The 20,021-nt window shown below is 33.4% G+C and overlaps 1 protein-coding gene across 8 annotated transcripts in view; it reads right to left on the reverse strand.

Annotated features, from left to right (window-relative positions):
• LOC117239736 (rap1 GTPase-activating protein 1) overlaps positions 1–20,021 on the reverse strand; it is a 250,913-nt gene that overhangs the window by 73,116 nt on the left and 157,776 nt on the right. For 5 of the 8 annotated variants that reach the window (XM_033505549.1, XM_033505552.1, XM_033505553.1 and 2 more), the window contains 2 exons: positions 19,649–19,754; positions 19,273–19,365 (listed from right to left, as the gene is read on the reverse strand). In XM_033505549.1, coding sequence (XP_033361440.1) covers positions 19,273–19,365; positions 19,649–19,754 — 199 coding nt within the window. Of the gene's footprint in view, positions 1–4,977; positions 5,143–7,055; positions 8,040–19,272; positions 19,366–19,648; positions 19,755–20,021 lie in introns of those variants that run through there. The other 3 variants (XM_033505554.1, XM_033505557.1, XM_033505556.1) reach the window with 3 other exon arrangements.

The raw sequence follows: 20,021 nt of genomic DNA on the forward strand, positions 1-20,021 counted from the left end.
TTGTTCTTACTAGTTAACTAAAAAGGAAACCAGAAAATGCTGGCAACACTTAAGACGTATGTATTCGCATACGAAATGCGACCAGACAAAGGTAGACACGATTTAAATCACTAACGCGTACAGGCTGCGAGGGAAGATTGTTAGCTAAATTACAGCCAGTCTATTACGTAAATTATTATCGATCTCAATGTCATACTAATGCGAAGTGGGTAGAACCAATGAATCATATCGAGGGAATCGACTATTTCGAAGGCATGACGAGTTCTTTGTCACGAACCTTCCAGCGTTGAAAGCTTGCTCATTTATTATGCAAAATTCAAGAATTTATCTTAGGTCATGTTCTAGTTTCCCTAAGAAAGAAACCTGCATACTTCATCGATCACGTGCCAGAAAGTGCTTAAATAATTCATGAATTAAAAAGTCTTAGCGTTATGAATAACAATTATCTTCTATACTTATTAATCGTTCAATTAAAATAAAACATGGCTAAACCACGAGAGAAAATTTGATAAAATGGACAAATTTCACGGTACTCGAACTTCACATTAATATGTACATTATTCTTGATGATATTAGGATAAAGATATATCAAGCTTAAACCGTCGATAAAGTGATTATCAATGTATTACCTGCAACACTTAGTAAACGTCCTCTATCAGTAAGTGACGTCATCGTCGAACGAAACGACGTGCCAAGATCTTACATTCGAATCGTATTCAGTTATTAAGCGCTGAACGAGAGATCCTTGCCAATGAAACTAGTCTCAATTTCGTTCTTGTCAGGACAGAAATACAATCTGCTGATGAACATGTGCTGTTCTACTGTCAGACGCGTTATGCCGCCAGATTCGTGTTTAATATAATACATTAAACCAGGAAGATCAAATTACTCATTAAGAAAAGTCAAATTTAAAATGTTCGAACAATAACATTCGTGAAAAATTGATTTTAATGATGTTCGACACATGTGTAGTTTACAGAGAATTGTTTCTTCACAAACAATTTCTCAATAATTCTTGCGTTACGGCAACGCCGTTTTCAGTTTGCATAAATTGCAAACACAATCGAATGCAACAAAACAGTGTATTAAGAGAACCGAGAAATGGAATGTGTATAGCAGAAAGCGACTAAATGAATTTTAGTTGTTTTAGATAAACCCCACTGGTTTTTGTGGCAAACCATTTTGCATCGAAATACATATATACATTCGATGTTATGTGTCGAAACTGTTGATTCTCTTTTGGCTTTTCGTGAAGTCCCAAAATTTGTAGCAAAAAATATTATTTTAGATAGACATTTTTCTCTCAGTATAAGATAAGTATTTAAAGGAATTTATTAAAAAAATTTTCAATTTTATAGGCAAAAAATAAAATAAAATAAGGTTTTGATTAAGAAAATTTATTTATCCCAAAACATGAATAAAGTCATATAACCAGTTGCTATTACAAAGTTTATAATATCATTATGTGTTATATAAAGAAATCATGCCAATTTCTTGTTGTGAAGAAAAGGAAATAAAAAGAAAACGAGAAATGTTTTATGCTATATATTTACTCGTTCATTTTCAGAATTAGGAGGTAATAAAGAATGATGGATCCTGACGTACCCTGATGTTTGCCGATAAATTACAAAAAGCAATTAGATTACCTATTCAAACAATGTTATCGTCCGATAAAGAATACATCTAAAAAGTCTCAACATGTCATATAAAATGTTCCAACTTCTTTTGGAATAACTTATATCTATTAACGGGTGTTTTAAAAAACAATAATAATGAAAATAAAAGTTTCTTTTTATAACACAAAAGCCTGCAATAATAAGTCATTTAAAACAGATGAAGTATATCAACGTTGCGAAGAAAATATGTTTCAATCTTTCGGTATTAGTACACACATGTATAGGTATGTATATGTAGAACCGGAATCCTTGAAGATGTAAATTCCTTTTTAATATTCAATATTATTTTCAGTACATTAGTAGGAAATTATTTAAATCTCCAATATAAATACTAAATTCCGTTTAATAGTCAAATCAAATATTTCTTTTTTGAAAGGTAGTATAATTTCGAAAAGAAAACCTAAATATTGTATAATCTTTACTTTGCAACGTGTTTCCATTCTGCGCTACAAATATATATTTGGTTCTTCTCGTGGCACAGATTTATCTCTCGAAACGTATGCGTACAATCAACATTTTACTTTCTCCTATGTAAATTTGTCAAAAAGTTATTAGTACAACGAATTCATAACACTGGCCCCGAAACATTTGGCTTTAAATCAAATTACATTGGCACGTTACACAATTTCGAATTTACACAATACTAAATTGCGTTACTCGCATGCACTCAAACAAGCAGAACCAAACAAATACTCCTAGTTACAAAATGGTAGGAACAAATGCAGAGAGCTAGGCATATTTTACAATCGGAATTTGCCAATTACCCGAGCAAACCTAAGCAACTCAGCAATGCGTACATAGTTAAAGGGTAGATGGCAGGTAGAAGAATTCCTGTACTCGACCCTATGCATAATAGGACTATCGGTGAGATCAAACACAACGAAACAACCAGCAAGTACCGTGCACGTCATTAATAAGTCTCGCTTTCGTGATCTTTAAACAAACTTTAATTCGCTTTAGACGACGACAAGTGTAATTCTTGCCAATCAGGGCCAGTTCGTCTTCGGCAAGAATTAAAGTGCCTGTCGTCGAGAGCACGTGCTGGCAAGTCGTTAAAAGCCAGCCTTTAACTCGTCGGGCAGTCGTGCCGAGGCCCGTCGAGTAATTACGCGAACGTATAGGTTTTCACGTGTAGGCGCACAAAGCGTAGAAACTCATATACACGCGTATTAAGACTGATTCAGACAGTTGTTTAGTTAAGTAACAGGTAAAGCCGAATTTACACTGTTCGCTTTAATTCTATTCATTAAACGAGGATGAAAGCGACGTTTTTCGACGAATCAACAGCGTAAATTCGGTTTAATTTGCTATTTGACTAAACTAATGGCCGTGTCTGAACTAGTCTTTACTGTCAAGACGTATCTTGAACGGCATCTAACTGTCTAAAATTGTTTGCAACAGAAGCAGCAGCATGATGCTACAAGTTGTGAACAGTTTATGAGTAAAATATAGTTGGTTATAGAATTATTACAATGTCCATATATAAAATTATTGTAACTTTCAATTGATATCATTTAGTCATCAATGACTACAGTAGTTTGGATTATGTTACTGAATATTTTTCAAATATTATATATTCAATTAATTAATTATTTATTTAATGAATATATTTCAAATATTTATCATACATATCTTTATCTTTATCTTTATCTTTATCTTTATCTTTATCAAATAAGGTACAAGATATAAATTGAAATTAGAAATAAGTGAATTGAGATATAATATATGTATATATCCAATATATAATATTCGTTCGATGCTGATGAGTGGTTGTTATTAAACAAATTAAATTTTGGTATTTAACCTTTCAAATGAAATTCCATTCTTGAGCTTCTTTCCTTTAGATTTTTACTTGAAAATTTGATTGTACAGCGAAGTAAAGATATTAGTAAGTATTCTAGAATTTCTTCAGGATTTAAAAAATGTAGAACAGTAAAAGATTAGACTTGAACAGAAACGACTCAGTTTATCTGCGAAGCGTGAAAAATAAATTTGCTCTACACAGAGTCAAAGGAGTGTATAAACAAAAATTCTTGCCCGTATCAGCTATATACACAATAATATAGATATAGCGTCGGATGAAAAAGAGAACATCCTAACAGAAGAAATATACTGACAGAGAAAAGTCTTCAAACGAAGAAATATATATTTCTGATAGAAACTAACACAGTAATGTTCATTTTATAACCAACCACCAATCACAGATCGAATATAAATTGCAAATTGACAAGAAAAATGGTCAAACGTGCTAATAACGTGTTGCATCGTGTGTTACACACGTTCTAATAATGATCTCGCGAACTCTTGAGCGAATATGTAGTCGCTGGCAAATTTATAAGCTGTTCACGAAAGTGACCACATTGCTGGCAAACAAACTTCAGAATCTGTTTGCGAGCTGATTGCGAACTTCAGTATGAACTACAGATGCTGCTAACAATTATCGATACATTATCGATAACTTCTACATACATATTAAGATATCGATAATATCGTTAATTATATCGACTAAAGTAAAATGTAACATATAGATAATATATTTATTACTCCTTTATCCCCTTTTGTCTGATTGTGATTGTTGGTATACCGTAACAGTTGCCTTATTCTCGCATTAAAACGAATTTGTTCTATTTTTAAGAAATAATTTGTTAATTGGAATAGCTATATCTATTAGCAGTATACATAAATATTTAAAAGACAATCATAAGTAAATTACGAATATTTATGTACATTCAGACTTTTCTGAATATACCACCAATTAAACAATTGGAATCCAGATAGAAAATTATTTTATGTATTAAATGTTATTATTAGTACTCCACTTTGGATACTTTTGCATATGATATGCATCCTATGCATTTTTATATCTTCAAACTTCCCACAAATGGATAAAAATCCGCAAACTAAAAATAAGCTTGAGAAATTTTTAACTTCTTTCGTATTTCATTATGTCATTCGATCATATACATTTGGATAATCATATCATATAGATCATATAGATCATATCGTCTTGACAATACAAGTTTTCAAACAAGGGACACACCTCGTTTGAAATTACCACGCGTGCACGTAGTCAGTTATCGATATCGTTAGGATATTATCAATATATCGAGTTATCTTAATACGTCGAGATAACTTTTCGATATTATCGATATTTATCGATAAGGTTGTAACAGCATCTCTAACGTGAACGCAACATTACGCACACATAACCAATCAGTCGGCCGGTCATGGGAAAATAGGACTTTTTAAAGCGTCTCGTAGCGCAGAACGATGGAGTAACGGGTTGTTAGAGGAAAATTACCGCGAAGCTGATCTTTGTGGTTACAGTTACCAGGCTCGTTTCTCGCTGCTGCTCCTTTTCTTTCCTTTCCATCTCCCTCCACCTTGGAACCTTTCTTTTGTCTGGACGCCGCCGTTACAACGCTGCAGCTAAAGTTTTCTGCTACTTTTCCTTCCGACTGGTTCAAAGCTCGTCAAGCTTGCGCGCAAAAAGCGTAACAACGGTGTTATATACGTTTTCTCTGTGGCCCGGCGTGGACGTGCCACGGCATTGCTCAACGTATGAAAACGAAATACACGGAAGCGTACTTGGCATGCGCGACCAAAAGGAATTAAGATCGCGAACGGATCATCCGGGAATGTGCGAACCACGCATCGAGCTGTTACGCGTTCCTACCGCTTCGGCCATCATTGCGTTTACCGGTTCGATCGACGATTCTCTACATCACAAGACAATGACAACCGGTTGGTATAATTACTGCTTGGTGGATTCAAGTATATACATCGCAAATAGATTCGAACATCGGTCGAATTCTAGATTCGACTTCTAGATTCGAATTCTCTATGAAAGTTATAGGAAGTAGCTTTCACAAGTGTATTATCAAGTACGCTTGATAATCTAAACGCAACAGATCCAAGACTCTACGAATACTTTGGCAAATAAAAAATGCATTCCCAAATAGAATTGGACGCTGCTCGAATTTACACAATATTTCACAAATTTATCGTTCTTAAACAGACACAAGTGCAGACGTTCAAATAAATTTTTAGGTATCTCGTTTATTGTCTATAGATCTATGGAATTTTATAAATGATTATGCCTTTCTAACTGTTGCAATTCGATTGCTATTTGCAAGAGATTCGATTCTTTCGAATATCGAAATAGATGGTTACAAGTAGATTTTCGAAAGTTGCGAGTGTTCGCGAAACTAACCATTAAACTAACGAACCATTATATCTTACAAGTAATATTCGTACCCTATGAGGGGAAACTTGGATATTGGATTTGATTCGGATTTATAAGTTACATATTGAACTTGATCCTATCACTAGTAATTACTTCAAAGCATCCGTGGAAGCACGTCCGTCGTGGAATTTCCTCGTTATTTGTGAAACGCGACGAGTTATTTCGGTCAGATCGTTTAGATTTCGTGGATAGGTTTATACCCAACTGCTACGCTTGTATCTCTGCCAAACGGTCGAAAGTTTGGGTGAGTTTAATTTTGCCAGATGCTTATTTCGTGTCTTTGTTAGAATTCTCGAAATTCCAATTCTATATTGTTTACGAAAACTAACCGGGTAAACAATATGTTATCCAATGGTTAAAGAAAATATGTCGTAATTGTAATTGTATTGCATTTACAACTATAACGTACTTTGTAATTTATAAGGTATGATGTACTTCAAAATAATCTCTTTATGGAGGTTTAAATCATTATAATAAAAGAAAGAATAATCGCTAAATCATTGTAAATTATTGTGAAAATTGTAAATAGGAATTATTCGATAATTTGTTAAATAGAAAATTATAAAATGATTAACAATTATATTTTATCTGGCTTTTGAATCATACGCATACATCCAATTCGATAATAACCTAAAATGAGAGATTTGCAACTTCCTATCTTTTTTTTCTAACATCTTAATGTAAGTAACTTGCTGAACAAAAGCTAAATTAAAATAGATAATCAAATAGAAAGGTACTAGAAAGTACCATTTCACAATGATAGATCTTACAAAAGATCTTCTCATGGAACATATGTTCCATTCATAAAACGAAAGGATGCCAGTAAGCCGTATAATATTTTCCTTTCATAGATCGACATCTGTCGACGATAAAAACTCGGCCCCATCAGATCTGATCAAACTGATACCCAATCCCTTGATTTTAAAGAAAATCCATCTTATTTTTAAACCTCCGGGGTAACGGAATAATGGGAAGAGAAAAATAGAAAAAGTACAGAAGTTCGTAAATTAATTCCTGTCCGTTCGATCGGATCTAAGCTCGACACTTAGAAAAAATTCTCGCGAAATAACAAAACGACTAATGAAATAATCGAGTGATCGCAGTTAATTTCCGTGAGCGCGGGAAAAACTCACCTGTGATATAAGTTTCGGCAGTGTGTGTGTATGCGCGTGCGCATGATTATTGTGTCCTGTCGAAGACCGTTCGCTGTTAGGCCGTTGCTGCTGCTGTTGGCCGGCATCCGATCTAAGATCGTGCCTCCATCTCAATACACCCATCATAACCGCCTACTGTATCCTCTATTTCAAGACTCTACCAAACGCGTATCGTATCAACGTCCGCACTAGGGGAACCAGTTCGATCTCGACGCTCCGACCTAACCTAACGCGAGTGTCCTGTTGCACCCTTTACGAGGCTATGCTGATCCTCGAAACGCCAGACACCTTGACGTCGACGTACTGTAGCAGAAATACGACTCTATGGAAGTTGACGTACGCTGCACCAAAATTCGAGTGAAACATACGTGATACGTTTCGCACACTCGTTTTTTTCTTTAATTGAGAAACGCGCGGGAAAGATTTTCCGAAATATGCGTAGGTAAGTTCTTCTGTCACGTATTCACCGATAAAAATCAGGATTTCAACAACACCAGACTACACTCTATCTTTTAGTAATTTCCGATTAAGGCGTAGGTAACTCAGCACTGCGTATCTGCTGACATTATTTTCGTTTATATCCTATATACGCTCACCAGAAAACTAAGAACCCACTCGATCCTTCACTACGAATTTGATCGTGTGATTGTTCGTTTGGTCACTGAAGTTCACTGTCATTTTCATACTTCGATCTCGTAATCGTACGATGGATCAAACGCGCAGGATATCACTTAACGGTGCGTGTCACTTTTTCCTGGCTATTCTAGCTTTGTTCGTCGCCCACGTTTCGATCAACTAAGCGAGGTCAGAGTAGAAAGTGTTTACACCGTGGGCGCGTTCGGCAGACAGGATCGTGTACACACACACACATACATACATACATAAGTACGTACGAACGAAGAAACACGTAAACGTGCCAGAACGAACGCGTACTAACTCAGTTCGGTAGCGTAGAAGTGCAGGAGCGCGACTGGCACTGGCATCGAGACCGTACGGTTCGAGGCTTGCCTCGTCTGCCGTCTCTACTTCCCCACCACCACCTCCTCGCGCTCCTCTACGCCCCGCGGTGCTCGTAGCTTGAACGTCCTGCTGTTCTTAAAACTCCCACCACCCTACTATCGTACCGTGAACAAACGTTGCCATGGTCGCCATCAAACGCGTAAACTTGGTTTCACGCAACTTCCATCATTTTCTTTCCTCGAGATTAACGATCGATCGATTCGATCGAAGCGTTTTCAAATTGTCTTTCTTAGTTAACGCCATGTCACTTTTACAACAGCTGCGAAAACGATATACGTTATTTAATAAATATTTCTTTTGATCTAATGTTTTAACGTAACCATCGAACGATTTTCTTTTGAAGTATTCATCTTAGTTTGTTGCCTGTTGTTTGACTATTGCCAAATTTAAGATTTTACAAATTTATTTAATTGCTTTTTGTTTATTAGAACGTAGATCAACGTAAAATATAAAATGGCTACAGAAAGTATTGGTATATGTGTGAATATAAGGGTACGCCCTTATATTCCAATGAAGTATTTCTTCTATCAGGATCTGCGATATGTAAATGATACGTAACTTAATATATTTGAACTTATTTAGTTAGAATATAATGTTTGTGGCCATTTTATGTATGTACCTATGTACACTTCGATTAATATTTAGCTGATTCTTGTTTTAAGTTCTTCATATTTAATCTCTACAGCTAAGTAAAGCTTCAAATTTCTCTGCAACGATAATCATATATTTTTTCGAAACGTTCGAATCGAGAGTAAACTTTCAATTAATGTACATTGTAGCCTTCGGCATTAACCCCTTGTTAGTATAATGTTCTCATGGTGAAAGATAGTTTTGAAGTGTAGTTGTTGATTCTTGCAACTTAATTATTAACAACCAAGTATATGATCCCGTCAGATGTTTGTACATGTAATACCAAAAATTATAGGAAATGATTCTATGATAACAGGAATATTTTTAACGATCGAAAAATTGTAAACCTTTTAATGATTACTATTAATCGCCTAAGACGCCATATAATTTGAAAGTTATATATCCAAGTACTTACATATTTAAATTTAGAATCTTATTTTGTTCATCTATTAGTATAATATACTATTGTATTTTATTATATATATTAATTAGATATTTCCAACGCATATTTTTTAATATGTAGCCATACATATAATCGAAAACTTCGTTAGTAAGCGATACACGAACATATTAGAAATAAGTAATTAACGATTGGTTCATTCAACAGACTGTTGAATATTTCAAAATATTTGTATTATCCTACATCCAAATACTGTAAGAATTACGTAAATCCAGGCATCGTACGCATGAGCGATATGCATAAATTTTTCGATATTCCTGATAATTTTATTACATTCGTTAACTGTTTGCTTTTTATCGACAATGTTCAGCGTTTTAATTTTTTCCGATGGAAACACTGAATATTAGAATAAAATCAAAAAAATAAAACATCGAGCAAAAACAAAATATCGGGACGATATCTGACGCGTTTCGAAACATTAATTATTAATTTTGTAATTGTGTGCTAATACTCTTGTTAGAATAGCTGAAATTTGCTTAGATTGGATAAAAAAAACATTGTTGTTTTTATTTAGCTATTATACGATCCTATAATATATTTAAAACGTATAAAGGCAAGTGATAAATTATCAGTAACTACACCGATGATCAATCCATGATATGTTTTTTAAGTATTTGCTCACTGTTCACATAATTAAATACAACTCTTTAATTGTTGGATAATATCAATGAATCAGATATAATAACTTACGATAATTTTCAAGCAACAAAAGTTGGCCAACTCACTATCATAATTAAGTCACATATTACAATAAATTAGTTCCAATAATTATATTTCGTTCGTTTAATTCTGAGAATGCTTACTGTTTAATTTCAATAAAAAAATTTGTTTCTTAAATTACCTTACTAATCACTGACGTTTCTAATTTTGAAGAAAAGAAATTGTTTCATAAATACATATTTCCTACATAAATATTTCATAAGAAACAAATACAAGAGCTTAAAACTGTTTATAGAAAGCAAAAGCTATTTAAGCGGTAGGAAAGTTAATAACATAATTTCGCGAAAACATTTTTTCACAATGACTATGTTGATGTTGCTAATATGTAATTTATTGTCTTACTGCGATTCTGTGATATATCGTCATCCATGACTGTATGAATATTATAAATTATGGTACATTTTAAATTATGATGAACTTACACTGTTCCTCTCCTGTATTATAAATTACAGAATGTCATCGGAATTAATGATACTAGATTTGTTTCTCTGTGTAACAAGCTTACTGAACTTTATTTGCTCGACCTATTTTGTAGCAGGGGATCATGTTAAAAAGTATCATTAATATCGAAAAGACTATTTTCGAACGAAATGACGATATAGTGCCGTGTGCATAGAATGTTATTGATTTAAATTAAAACTGTACCTCATCTTCCTTTTTAAATGATTTTATATTGAAAAATATGTTTTGGTTTGTCAATAAGACACCCACCTTTTTCATAAAACGAAACATTAATCCTCAAATAGCATCGTTAAATGACTGTAATAATTTGTGATAGTTTATTAAAATTTGGAGTACTTCATTTCATTTCATACATCACATTCTTCGTGATAGAGATCAATAACAAAATTAAAATGAATTAAAGATTCTAAAATTAAGTAGGTAATTTAAATTATTATGGTCCTCGGTAGTTCAAAGGCACCAGTTAAGAGTTAATACGTTTAATATTGAAATGATTAAAATTGATACGACGATGGAAACTTTGTAAATCAATTCCTTCGAACGTTTGCTCCGACAACTCTAACAAAGAACAACTTAATACTAAGAACATGACGTAGAATGGGGAACAAGGTGTCCGCAATCTGATTTAAATAATCGGAACGATGCTCGACGAGAAGTTCTCAAGCGGCGACGATGATCAACTCTAAAGGAGCAAACCGCAATTCAATCCTGTCCGAGTCAATTCGTTCGAAATGTATTCGGTCCAATTGTAGCAATTTGCAAGCACGGACGGAGAATGAGTCTTACATGGCGAAAAGAACGCGATCACATGGTAAAGCCGCACGCTTCCGTTAAACCGAAGAAATCAAGAGACAAATTCTTTGGTATTCGAGAAGAAGTTAACGACAGGTGGAGGGAAGTTGGGGGGAAGGTGAAACCAAAAGGAAGCAGACTGCCATGGCAGCGAGAGACTGGCAGCAGAGCGGATGTCATTTCGTGGTCGACTTATTTCGTTACCGGTAGGTAGATAGTACCAAGGCTTCCCATTCCTTTGTGTCCACCTCTTTCATTATTTTACCCAACTTCCTGCGTCCGAAAGCGACAGAAGACACAACAACGCGCTCCTCGGTTACGAGCATGGATCGTCTCGCGATGCGGTCCCCCTCTTCGCCACTTCCTCTTTCGATCCCTGGCCCGTCGTCTCTCCTTTCCTTCACGGTCGGCCCATCCTTTCCCCCTTTCACCGTTTCTTCCCGCGTATCTTCTTCCACGTCGCGCGACTCTTTGAAAATGCTAACCTTGTTCCATTCTTAACGACTGCTCTTCAAGTCAAAGACATTGGGCAATAAGCGTCGACCGAACTCCAACTCGAACTCAGACCCGCTGTCTCGATGCGTGGGTAGACGTTATTTTCTATATTCTTCTCGAACGTCGAAGTTTCTCTCTGAGAGAATAACTGGTCATAGGGTAACGGTGAAGCTTACTTTACGCGTGAAAATTTGTGCTATGATTTACGGCGATAGGCTGAGCTGCAGAAGTCTCGGAGACCGCGACTGTGCTCGACTCAATGAAAATTATATCGGACAAAGCGAATAGATAGCGATATCGGCTTCCTTTTACGCATTTCTTTCTGTTCTCACAGAACTAGATTCGAATTTAAGATAACAGACAGGTGCGCTCCGGTTAAATTACTATTGTTGAAGAGCAACGTGTCGAATCACACGTATCTGTCGATACACGGATATTTTATTTCGGCAATGTTTGACTAACCGGACGTCTGTACTTTCTCTTTTTCAATCACAGGCTCCTTTAGTAACTTTCTTGAAGAGAGAAGAAACTCGTTTCGAAAGAACGATGTTCTTCCGTTCAGAATATCAGAATTTTAATGCTCAGAAAGAATGATCGATAATAACTGGAACGTTGAAGTTTTATTAGATACGGAAAATTGCAATTTAATTCGGCGAAGATAAAAGATGTAGTTAATGATGCACGATGCCACGTGGGCACGAAATGTATTACGCAAATAAATGCCACTTTACAATGTTTCTTTGTGTCAAATTAAGAGGGTATTCTATTGTTGACACAGGGACAATTAAAATTAGGTAACAGAAACGAGAATTGTTGATTATCATGACAATACTTATTCACACGTCTCACTTTTAGCACCGATGAAAACTAAACGACCTCGATTAAAAAATTTCCTCATATCTCTCTTCCCTCTCTTTCCGCAAACACTACAGGCTTCCTTCTGCTTTTCACCATTTAAATACTGATTTTAAGAAAGATATCCTTACATCAACATCACTACTAGAGACTAGTAGAATTTTACGATTCTATAGATTTATCTTGTTTCATCAAATTCGTTTATATGAATATTTATAACATCGAATATATTATAGCATATTAAAATTAAAATTATTTTTATATTACGAAGGACAATTATTTACTGCGATTTCCTCTATTTAGTAGAAATTTTCTTTACAGTATTCGTAACACGGTCCAATAACATTTATTTAACAATAAGCCTCTACTTTCAGCAATAATCATCGTATAACGACGAGTTATACATATGTATTGTACATACCTAATTATCTTTTTAATTAAAAAAAATTACTTTGAGCTATCTTTTCATGTATAAGAAAGAGGAATAGCTTAACCTTTATTTATGGCACTAAACTAATTAATTCACTAGTCATGTGTTTTATGCATCACTTACAAATAAGAATTTAATATGTGTTAATACGACACGCAACGCGTAGTATATCGTGTTACAAATAAACGAAACTATAAAATGCAGAAAACCTGATCATTATACTAGACGCAGAAACGTTTTCATAAAGCGCTCAAAGCGTAACGATGTCAAGTTCGGGCTCTGTTTGCGCTAGTTTCGGGGTCATTCCCACGTGAAACCAGCGGATACAATAACCTGTTGTATACCGTGAACGTCGCCAAACTTGGATCTCTGATCTTCACGGGTTGCGAGCAGACAGAAATCAGAAAATCTTCCCGGCCATTCGGTTAAAGCCACACCATGACGACCGGTCGTGGTGCTTCAACCGACACTTCCGGTGTGCGTACCTGCACGGCCGGAAGCGCGCTCCTCCCCCTTACATCCTGAGAGGATCATATATGCACCTTGCTTTACCAATAACAACAACCCGCATTTCGAACATTTCGGCCGATGCCTATACCATTTCCAGTAAAACATAAAACCGATTTACAGCCTGTAACTTTTATATACCTGCTGCTTTGTCGAACGAACGTAGAATTTTAAAGGTTTCAACGCTTCGAGCGATTCAAAGAAAGAATGATGAAAATGTGTCGAATTAGTGACCCTTTGAACAAGTAAAATTTTCATAACCGCAATATAATATAATATATAGGTATCCTAATGTAATATAATGTAATAGATATCCTAAAATACCGCAAGAGTACAATTACTTATGGCAAATGTAATAGGAGAAAAAAAGGTAGAAGTTGGTGAGTGGTCTGAAACTTGGAACTTTCTGATTACAAATGATCGTAACTTCGGAATGAATGCATGAAATTATAAACATTCGAACGCTATTTCGTAAAGGAAAATCGATATTTATGTAGTATGTGAAAACATATCGTTCAACTCGTTAATAACAATAAAACGCGACAAGTTAAGGCAAGGTATTACGATACAAATTTATTCTGTGAAATATGTTCGTTATTATAGTATAACGCACTTATTATAAGAATTATTGTTATATTTCATCGTTTTCTTTCTTGAGCAGTTTTTTAACAAAAGCATCACTAACCACAAATTATGCAATATTTTTAACTTTAATAGAATTTTAGATGCATAAATTAGGTACAAATTTGATACTTTTTGATCATCCTTTTGTCCCATTTTTAACTCTTTAAAAAACTACGTTTTTATGTAAATTCGGCTTATGTAAATTCATTTGTAAAATTTATAAAGTTAATTCTCGTTTTGTCTTTTTTTCTCACTGCCGACTACAAATTTTATATAATTCTTTTTAAATGCTTATTAATTTGTTTTCAATAGCCTTAAAATCTCTGAATTGAAATTTACAGAATAGAGTCAGTTTAGAACTTAAAATAAATTCAAATAATAAAATAAATTTTTCTTTGATGAAATTTCATCTAGAAAAGTATAAATACTCGTACTTTGAAAATTAATTCACTATTCGTATACTTGTTTGATGCTTGCAATTAATCTAATTTATTATTACCTATATTTCATTGCAGAAAATGTGGATGGTTTGTTTGATGATGTGAATGATTTGTTCGTTATCAATAGTCATCCGTATTGCCATCATTGCTATGAATTTATATCCGACAACATGTATGACAAAAAATAACGGGCAATGCAGACAGCCATCTCCCTTGCGAAAAGTCAAATTTATCTAAATATGTTTAATAAACAAAATTCATTTCTTTATATGCCTTTAAATTATCTTAACTTATAAATAATAAGCAAATCATTCCGAATGTCCATAGTAAAATACAATACACGGAGTAGCTATAATACTACGTATACACGGAGACTTATAAAATAAAATTAATCATTTTAAATCCTTGTCTTCCTTGTTTATCATACATTTCCTTACAAAATAGTTATGTGCTTATTTGTTTCTTTAATACTTAATAACGTTAACGATTGTATTGCTTATATTAATTTGAGTTGTCATTATTGCCTTTTTTATGTATTATTTTATTAATATGTGTAAATATGTATACATAAGACAAATTAACATCCTGTAATTTTTTCGATTTGGCTAATTGGATATGGCATTAACATATCGATAAGAATATTGATACATTGTTCTGCTCTTAGTTTATCTGTTATAATTTATTATTATCTGTTCGTAAATTCTTTATATATTATATTTTATTGTTAAAAAAATATTTAAGCTTGTTGTTCAAAAACTAGGAAAACATTGCTTTGTTTTATTAAAATCGGATAATTTTTATCTACTACTTTTTATTTATGAGTAAAATTTCGTATGCTTTCTACTTTTCGCGGAAAATAAAACAGATTTCAAACAAGTAAACCTGAATTGATCACAGCGAACAGAAAAGGTTTTATACTAACCAACTGAAAGTGTATCAGCTGTCGGTAAGTTTCCTTTACTTGTTGCACGTACTTATCATACGTCGCTTTTTCCATGATAAAAGAAAACTACTATACCGATACACGGTATAGTAATTGGTCAATCGAATAAATTTTCTCAATACTCAGAAGCAGAAAGCTTAAAAACTCTTGCGAATCCAAGTTTCTCACGACATCATCGTCACACGTGTTATACACATGAGTACGGGCTATTGCATTTGGAAGCCATATGAAGTAGAGATACAAAAAGGCAGATGGGATGTACTTGTCATTTTTATTTTAACCTGTGTAAATGAGAAAAAATTTAGATTCTTAACATAAGGTAAGCACACAAATCTCTATAATATACATATAGTTTTATAGTTTCATATTTATATGTCTATATTATAGAAATTTTTATTTTACTATCATACTATTGCATTGCCGCCAAATTATTTTGTGTACGTTTTGTAATTTTTCCACATTTCACTTACAAGATTCATTAGTATCAATCGCTCAATTATTCCTGTCAGTTTCCAACACGCTGCAAACGTGAAAAAGGGTAGACTTCCTTATTTTTCACAAACCTGTGTCAACAGTTTCTAGCCAAAAAAGATACCCAGTTCTTCTTGCCTCGTCATTATATATATTACACTACAATGCCAAAAATTTGTCAACCTTTATCTTCGTAAACTCACGTTAATCTCCCATCAAAGTTTTAATTTCGTTGTTAAACAAAGAAATAGTCTTGTCGTTAGGTTTCATTAGATAATCGCGGTTCAAAACGCCCCAATGAACGAGTTCCATGATCATTTTCGTTCGCGCGAACTCTCCACTTGGAACGGTTCAACACGTGACTAGCAAGATCCTCCCCTAGAAATCGACAGACCGAAAATTTTATAGACACTAGAAGGACTAGAAAGGCCGGCAGACAATCCTGATTGAAATTCAAGCAGCGCGTGACCAAACGATTCGTCCTAAAGCTTTTTGCTACTCGCACCGTGGATGATGACGTTCATTTATCTTCGAGTCATTCGTGGCAGACAGATTGAGATTCCGGCTGCACGTGGATACTGACCAGACAAGTAAGCAAGCGCACCGTTCCAAACCGATTCTGCATACGAACAGATTTTTCAACCACAATAGCGTCTTAACTACTTGGGCCCCTTGCCAAAGCCTTTGGTCGTGCGTTTCTTCTCTTTCTACTGGATAAGATATACATTTGATTCTTTCGACTAAACAACGGCAGAATGGATCTCTGATTAAACAAGGTAAACTAAGTGGATTGAAATCGAGGTACATGATTGGTCTTTCGATGAAAATGACGAAAGTGTGCTTACCATTATTAGCCATTATTTACTTTTATTAATTCCTTTCGATTATTGCTCGATGCATACGATTAAATGACGACCGTTCGATAAAATTTTCTCTTTAATTCAATTGAAATTTTTAATTTGACGAAGTTTTATAAAATTGAAAGCTACGAGTATTATTTTAACATTAATTTATAAATGTGTAAAGTATAGTAATATAATAAATGAATTTAATTAAATATAGAAAGCTAAGTAATTCTAGATCTACCTCGTAAATAAAATAGTTAATTACATGAATTCGTATCATTTCATAGAGATGATAAATATACATTTAGAACTTAAATGTTATTCATTATCTTATTGTTATGTGTTTCAAATGAATTTAATTCATGTGTAATATTTAATAAATTTAAGATTTTTATACTGAAAATTTATGAAATATATAGACGGATACTCCCCTAATTATATTGGTTGTTATCATTAGCTGTTAATCTCGTTATTAGTATCGTATTGTTTTCAATTTTTTTACTTCAATATTAAGAATATTTTCTTTCATATTTTTATTATTTAAAAAAATATTAACCTCTAGAAGAGATCACATAAAATAAAAGGAATATATATATCTCCCTACAGAAATTTCATTATTTAAACAATACAACATGAGTCCAATGAGAAATCGCTAGACAGTTGCCAATTTCAGAAATAATGTTTATTAAAATAAACCTTAATATTATGTATTTAATTTTCTACCAAAACCAATGAAAATGACTGGTCTTTAAAAAATACGTAATAATAGAATATTTTTATATTTATTGATTTATTACCTTCTTACAGAAGGAATTCCATGTTACATAGTACATTTTTGGTATTATTAATCCATCTAGGTCCATGACCCCTAAACGAGGGTTGACACATTTATAAAATTGTAGAACCAGTCATTTTGACTGCTGTGGTATTTCTAGTATTAACGCACGTCACTTTCAATTCGTTTTGTAAAACAAAAAGTTTTATTACGTACATTTATTTACATCCTAGATGTACTAAATGTCCAATAAATTGTTCAGTAGCATCAGAAAAGAAATGTATGATACTAACTGTCAGGACGAATGGGAAAAATACTTTCAAAGCTAGAAAACGATAGAAGGATCGTGAAAATGGCAGTATTTGACAAATTATTTCCGGTATTAGGAAAGAACACGATTAACACGTAAATAAAATGCTGTTCAAGTTGGCATCATAAAATTTGTGTAATTTGTTTAATAACAAAAGATATGAGACTTATACTGAATTAAACAAATATATTACGTTACCTTACTTTTTCCTAGTACGTGTTTGCTACTATGCCATTATTTTTTTTTTGTAGATAAATATTTCTCTATCAGGAAATACCCTTATGCGAACGACGATGCTGCTATGCTAATCCGTAGACTGGGATTTCCACTAGAGTGCTTATACTAACTACGCCTAGTATTATATTTGGATCATGAGTGGAAACGTTAGATATTCATATCATGGATAACTTAATCCAATTGTGGTTATACGACGTATCAATTAATTAGAATTTATGCATTGATATTGATAGTAACATGTATCGGAGTAAAATAATTTGTGCCTGATTAAGCTATTCGTCTCTTACAAGCATTAGAAAACTAGTAGCTATATTTCTAAAGAAAGTATCCCATTACGGTACATAAATAAATTTTTTAAAGCTAAACAGTAATTTGAAATAGTTTTCATACGATGTAATTTAGTTATAGACTATGGATATAAGGAGTTGTAATAATTTTATTCTATATTGTCATTGCAGAATACTATAATATGAGGAAATAAATTTTGAAATTAAAAAGTTAATTCCTAATAATATAGGATAATGTAATTTCTAAGTTGCAGATCACAGACATAAAGCGAAGATTTTTTCAAGCTTCATTAAATTTATAACAGTTTTCATTTCACTTGATTATTTAACTCTCTACTAATTATTAGTTACTGTTATAATAATGTACAATTAAAATGATAATTATATGTCTGACGGATATTTTATTAATACCTATCTTGTTGTTGAAAGTGGATATAAATAGCCTTGCTCCACTTGAAATCCGATCAGATCATAAAATATAATCATTTGATATAATGAGCAGTTCGATTGTATATTTTGTCTTTACAATTCTCATTGTGGGAATTTTTAATTACGATGAAAATCATATATGTGAAAGGCAAAGCAACTTGTTACACGAAAAGTAAATTATGAAATCCTTGAAATTTCAACTAGTTATATATCGACAGCAATAAAAGTACCTAAGTCCCTTAACGAACTGTAAGAAAGTAGAAGTTGAACAAAATAAAATATTTCAATGTATATGGTTGGACGATTACAGATGATAATGGTTATTAGCGAAAGATATTAGCCTTCGTAAACTTCTTAATGGAGCATTTTAATCCAGCCAATCTTTCTAGAACCAAAGCTTCTGGAAAGCATGGATTCGACTCAGCAGAATGGAACATGAATAAGCATCTTAATGTGTCTCTTACCTGAGAGAAGTACGGTGGTAAAACGCATCGTTGATCATCAAGACGCGAACACTGCACTCTTTCCAGCAATTCGAATAAATCTTGCGTAGTACCCTGCAGAAACAGAAAACCGTAGCGTTGACACGGCTAGTTCGAACGAGTTTCCATCGCAGAATCAGTCGCGACATTTTGGAATTTTTGCTAGAAATTGTTAAATCTACAGTAAGTAGAAGAAATATTCATACAGTAGTTAATTTCAACGAAACGAATTTTGTAAAACTACTCATATTTGGGACATTTTAACTAATAAGAAATGTGTACATATTGTTAAGAATCTGGAATATGGACTTCATTAAAAAAAAATATTATTTCTCGTTTATTTCGAGCACAGCCTTACCTTTATCTTTTCCTGGTTGGCACCTTGAATATCTTGTCTTTCATCTTCGACAGCAGTACGCCGGGATTCAGCCTCACAATACACCGATTGTTCGAGCTGTTGTCTCCTAGAAGAAAAAGATTAAACGTTTATATAGAGATTTCGTACATTAAATTGTAATGTTATACTATTATTTATTATTGCATATTATTATATACTAATGATATACAATATTAAATACTACAAATGTAATTCACTATGCGTAACATCTATATTCTTGTTATTTTAAATTATTTTTAATTTCCACTGTGTGTTATACGGCATTAGGATTCAAATTAAGCTTTCTGTAGAAAATATCTCTTTGGACGAAAGTGCTTAAAAACTTCAAAGAGAG

Source organism: Bombus vosnesenskii, unplaced genomic scaffold, assembly GCF_011952255.1.
Source record: "Bombus vosnesenskii isolate JDL3184/JDL3185 unplaced genomic scaffold, Bvos_JDL3184-5_v1.1 scf7180000014105, whole genome shotgun sequence".
NCBI lineage: Eukaryota > Metazoa > Arthropoda > Insecta > Hymenoptera > Apidae > Bombus > Bombus vosnesenskii.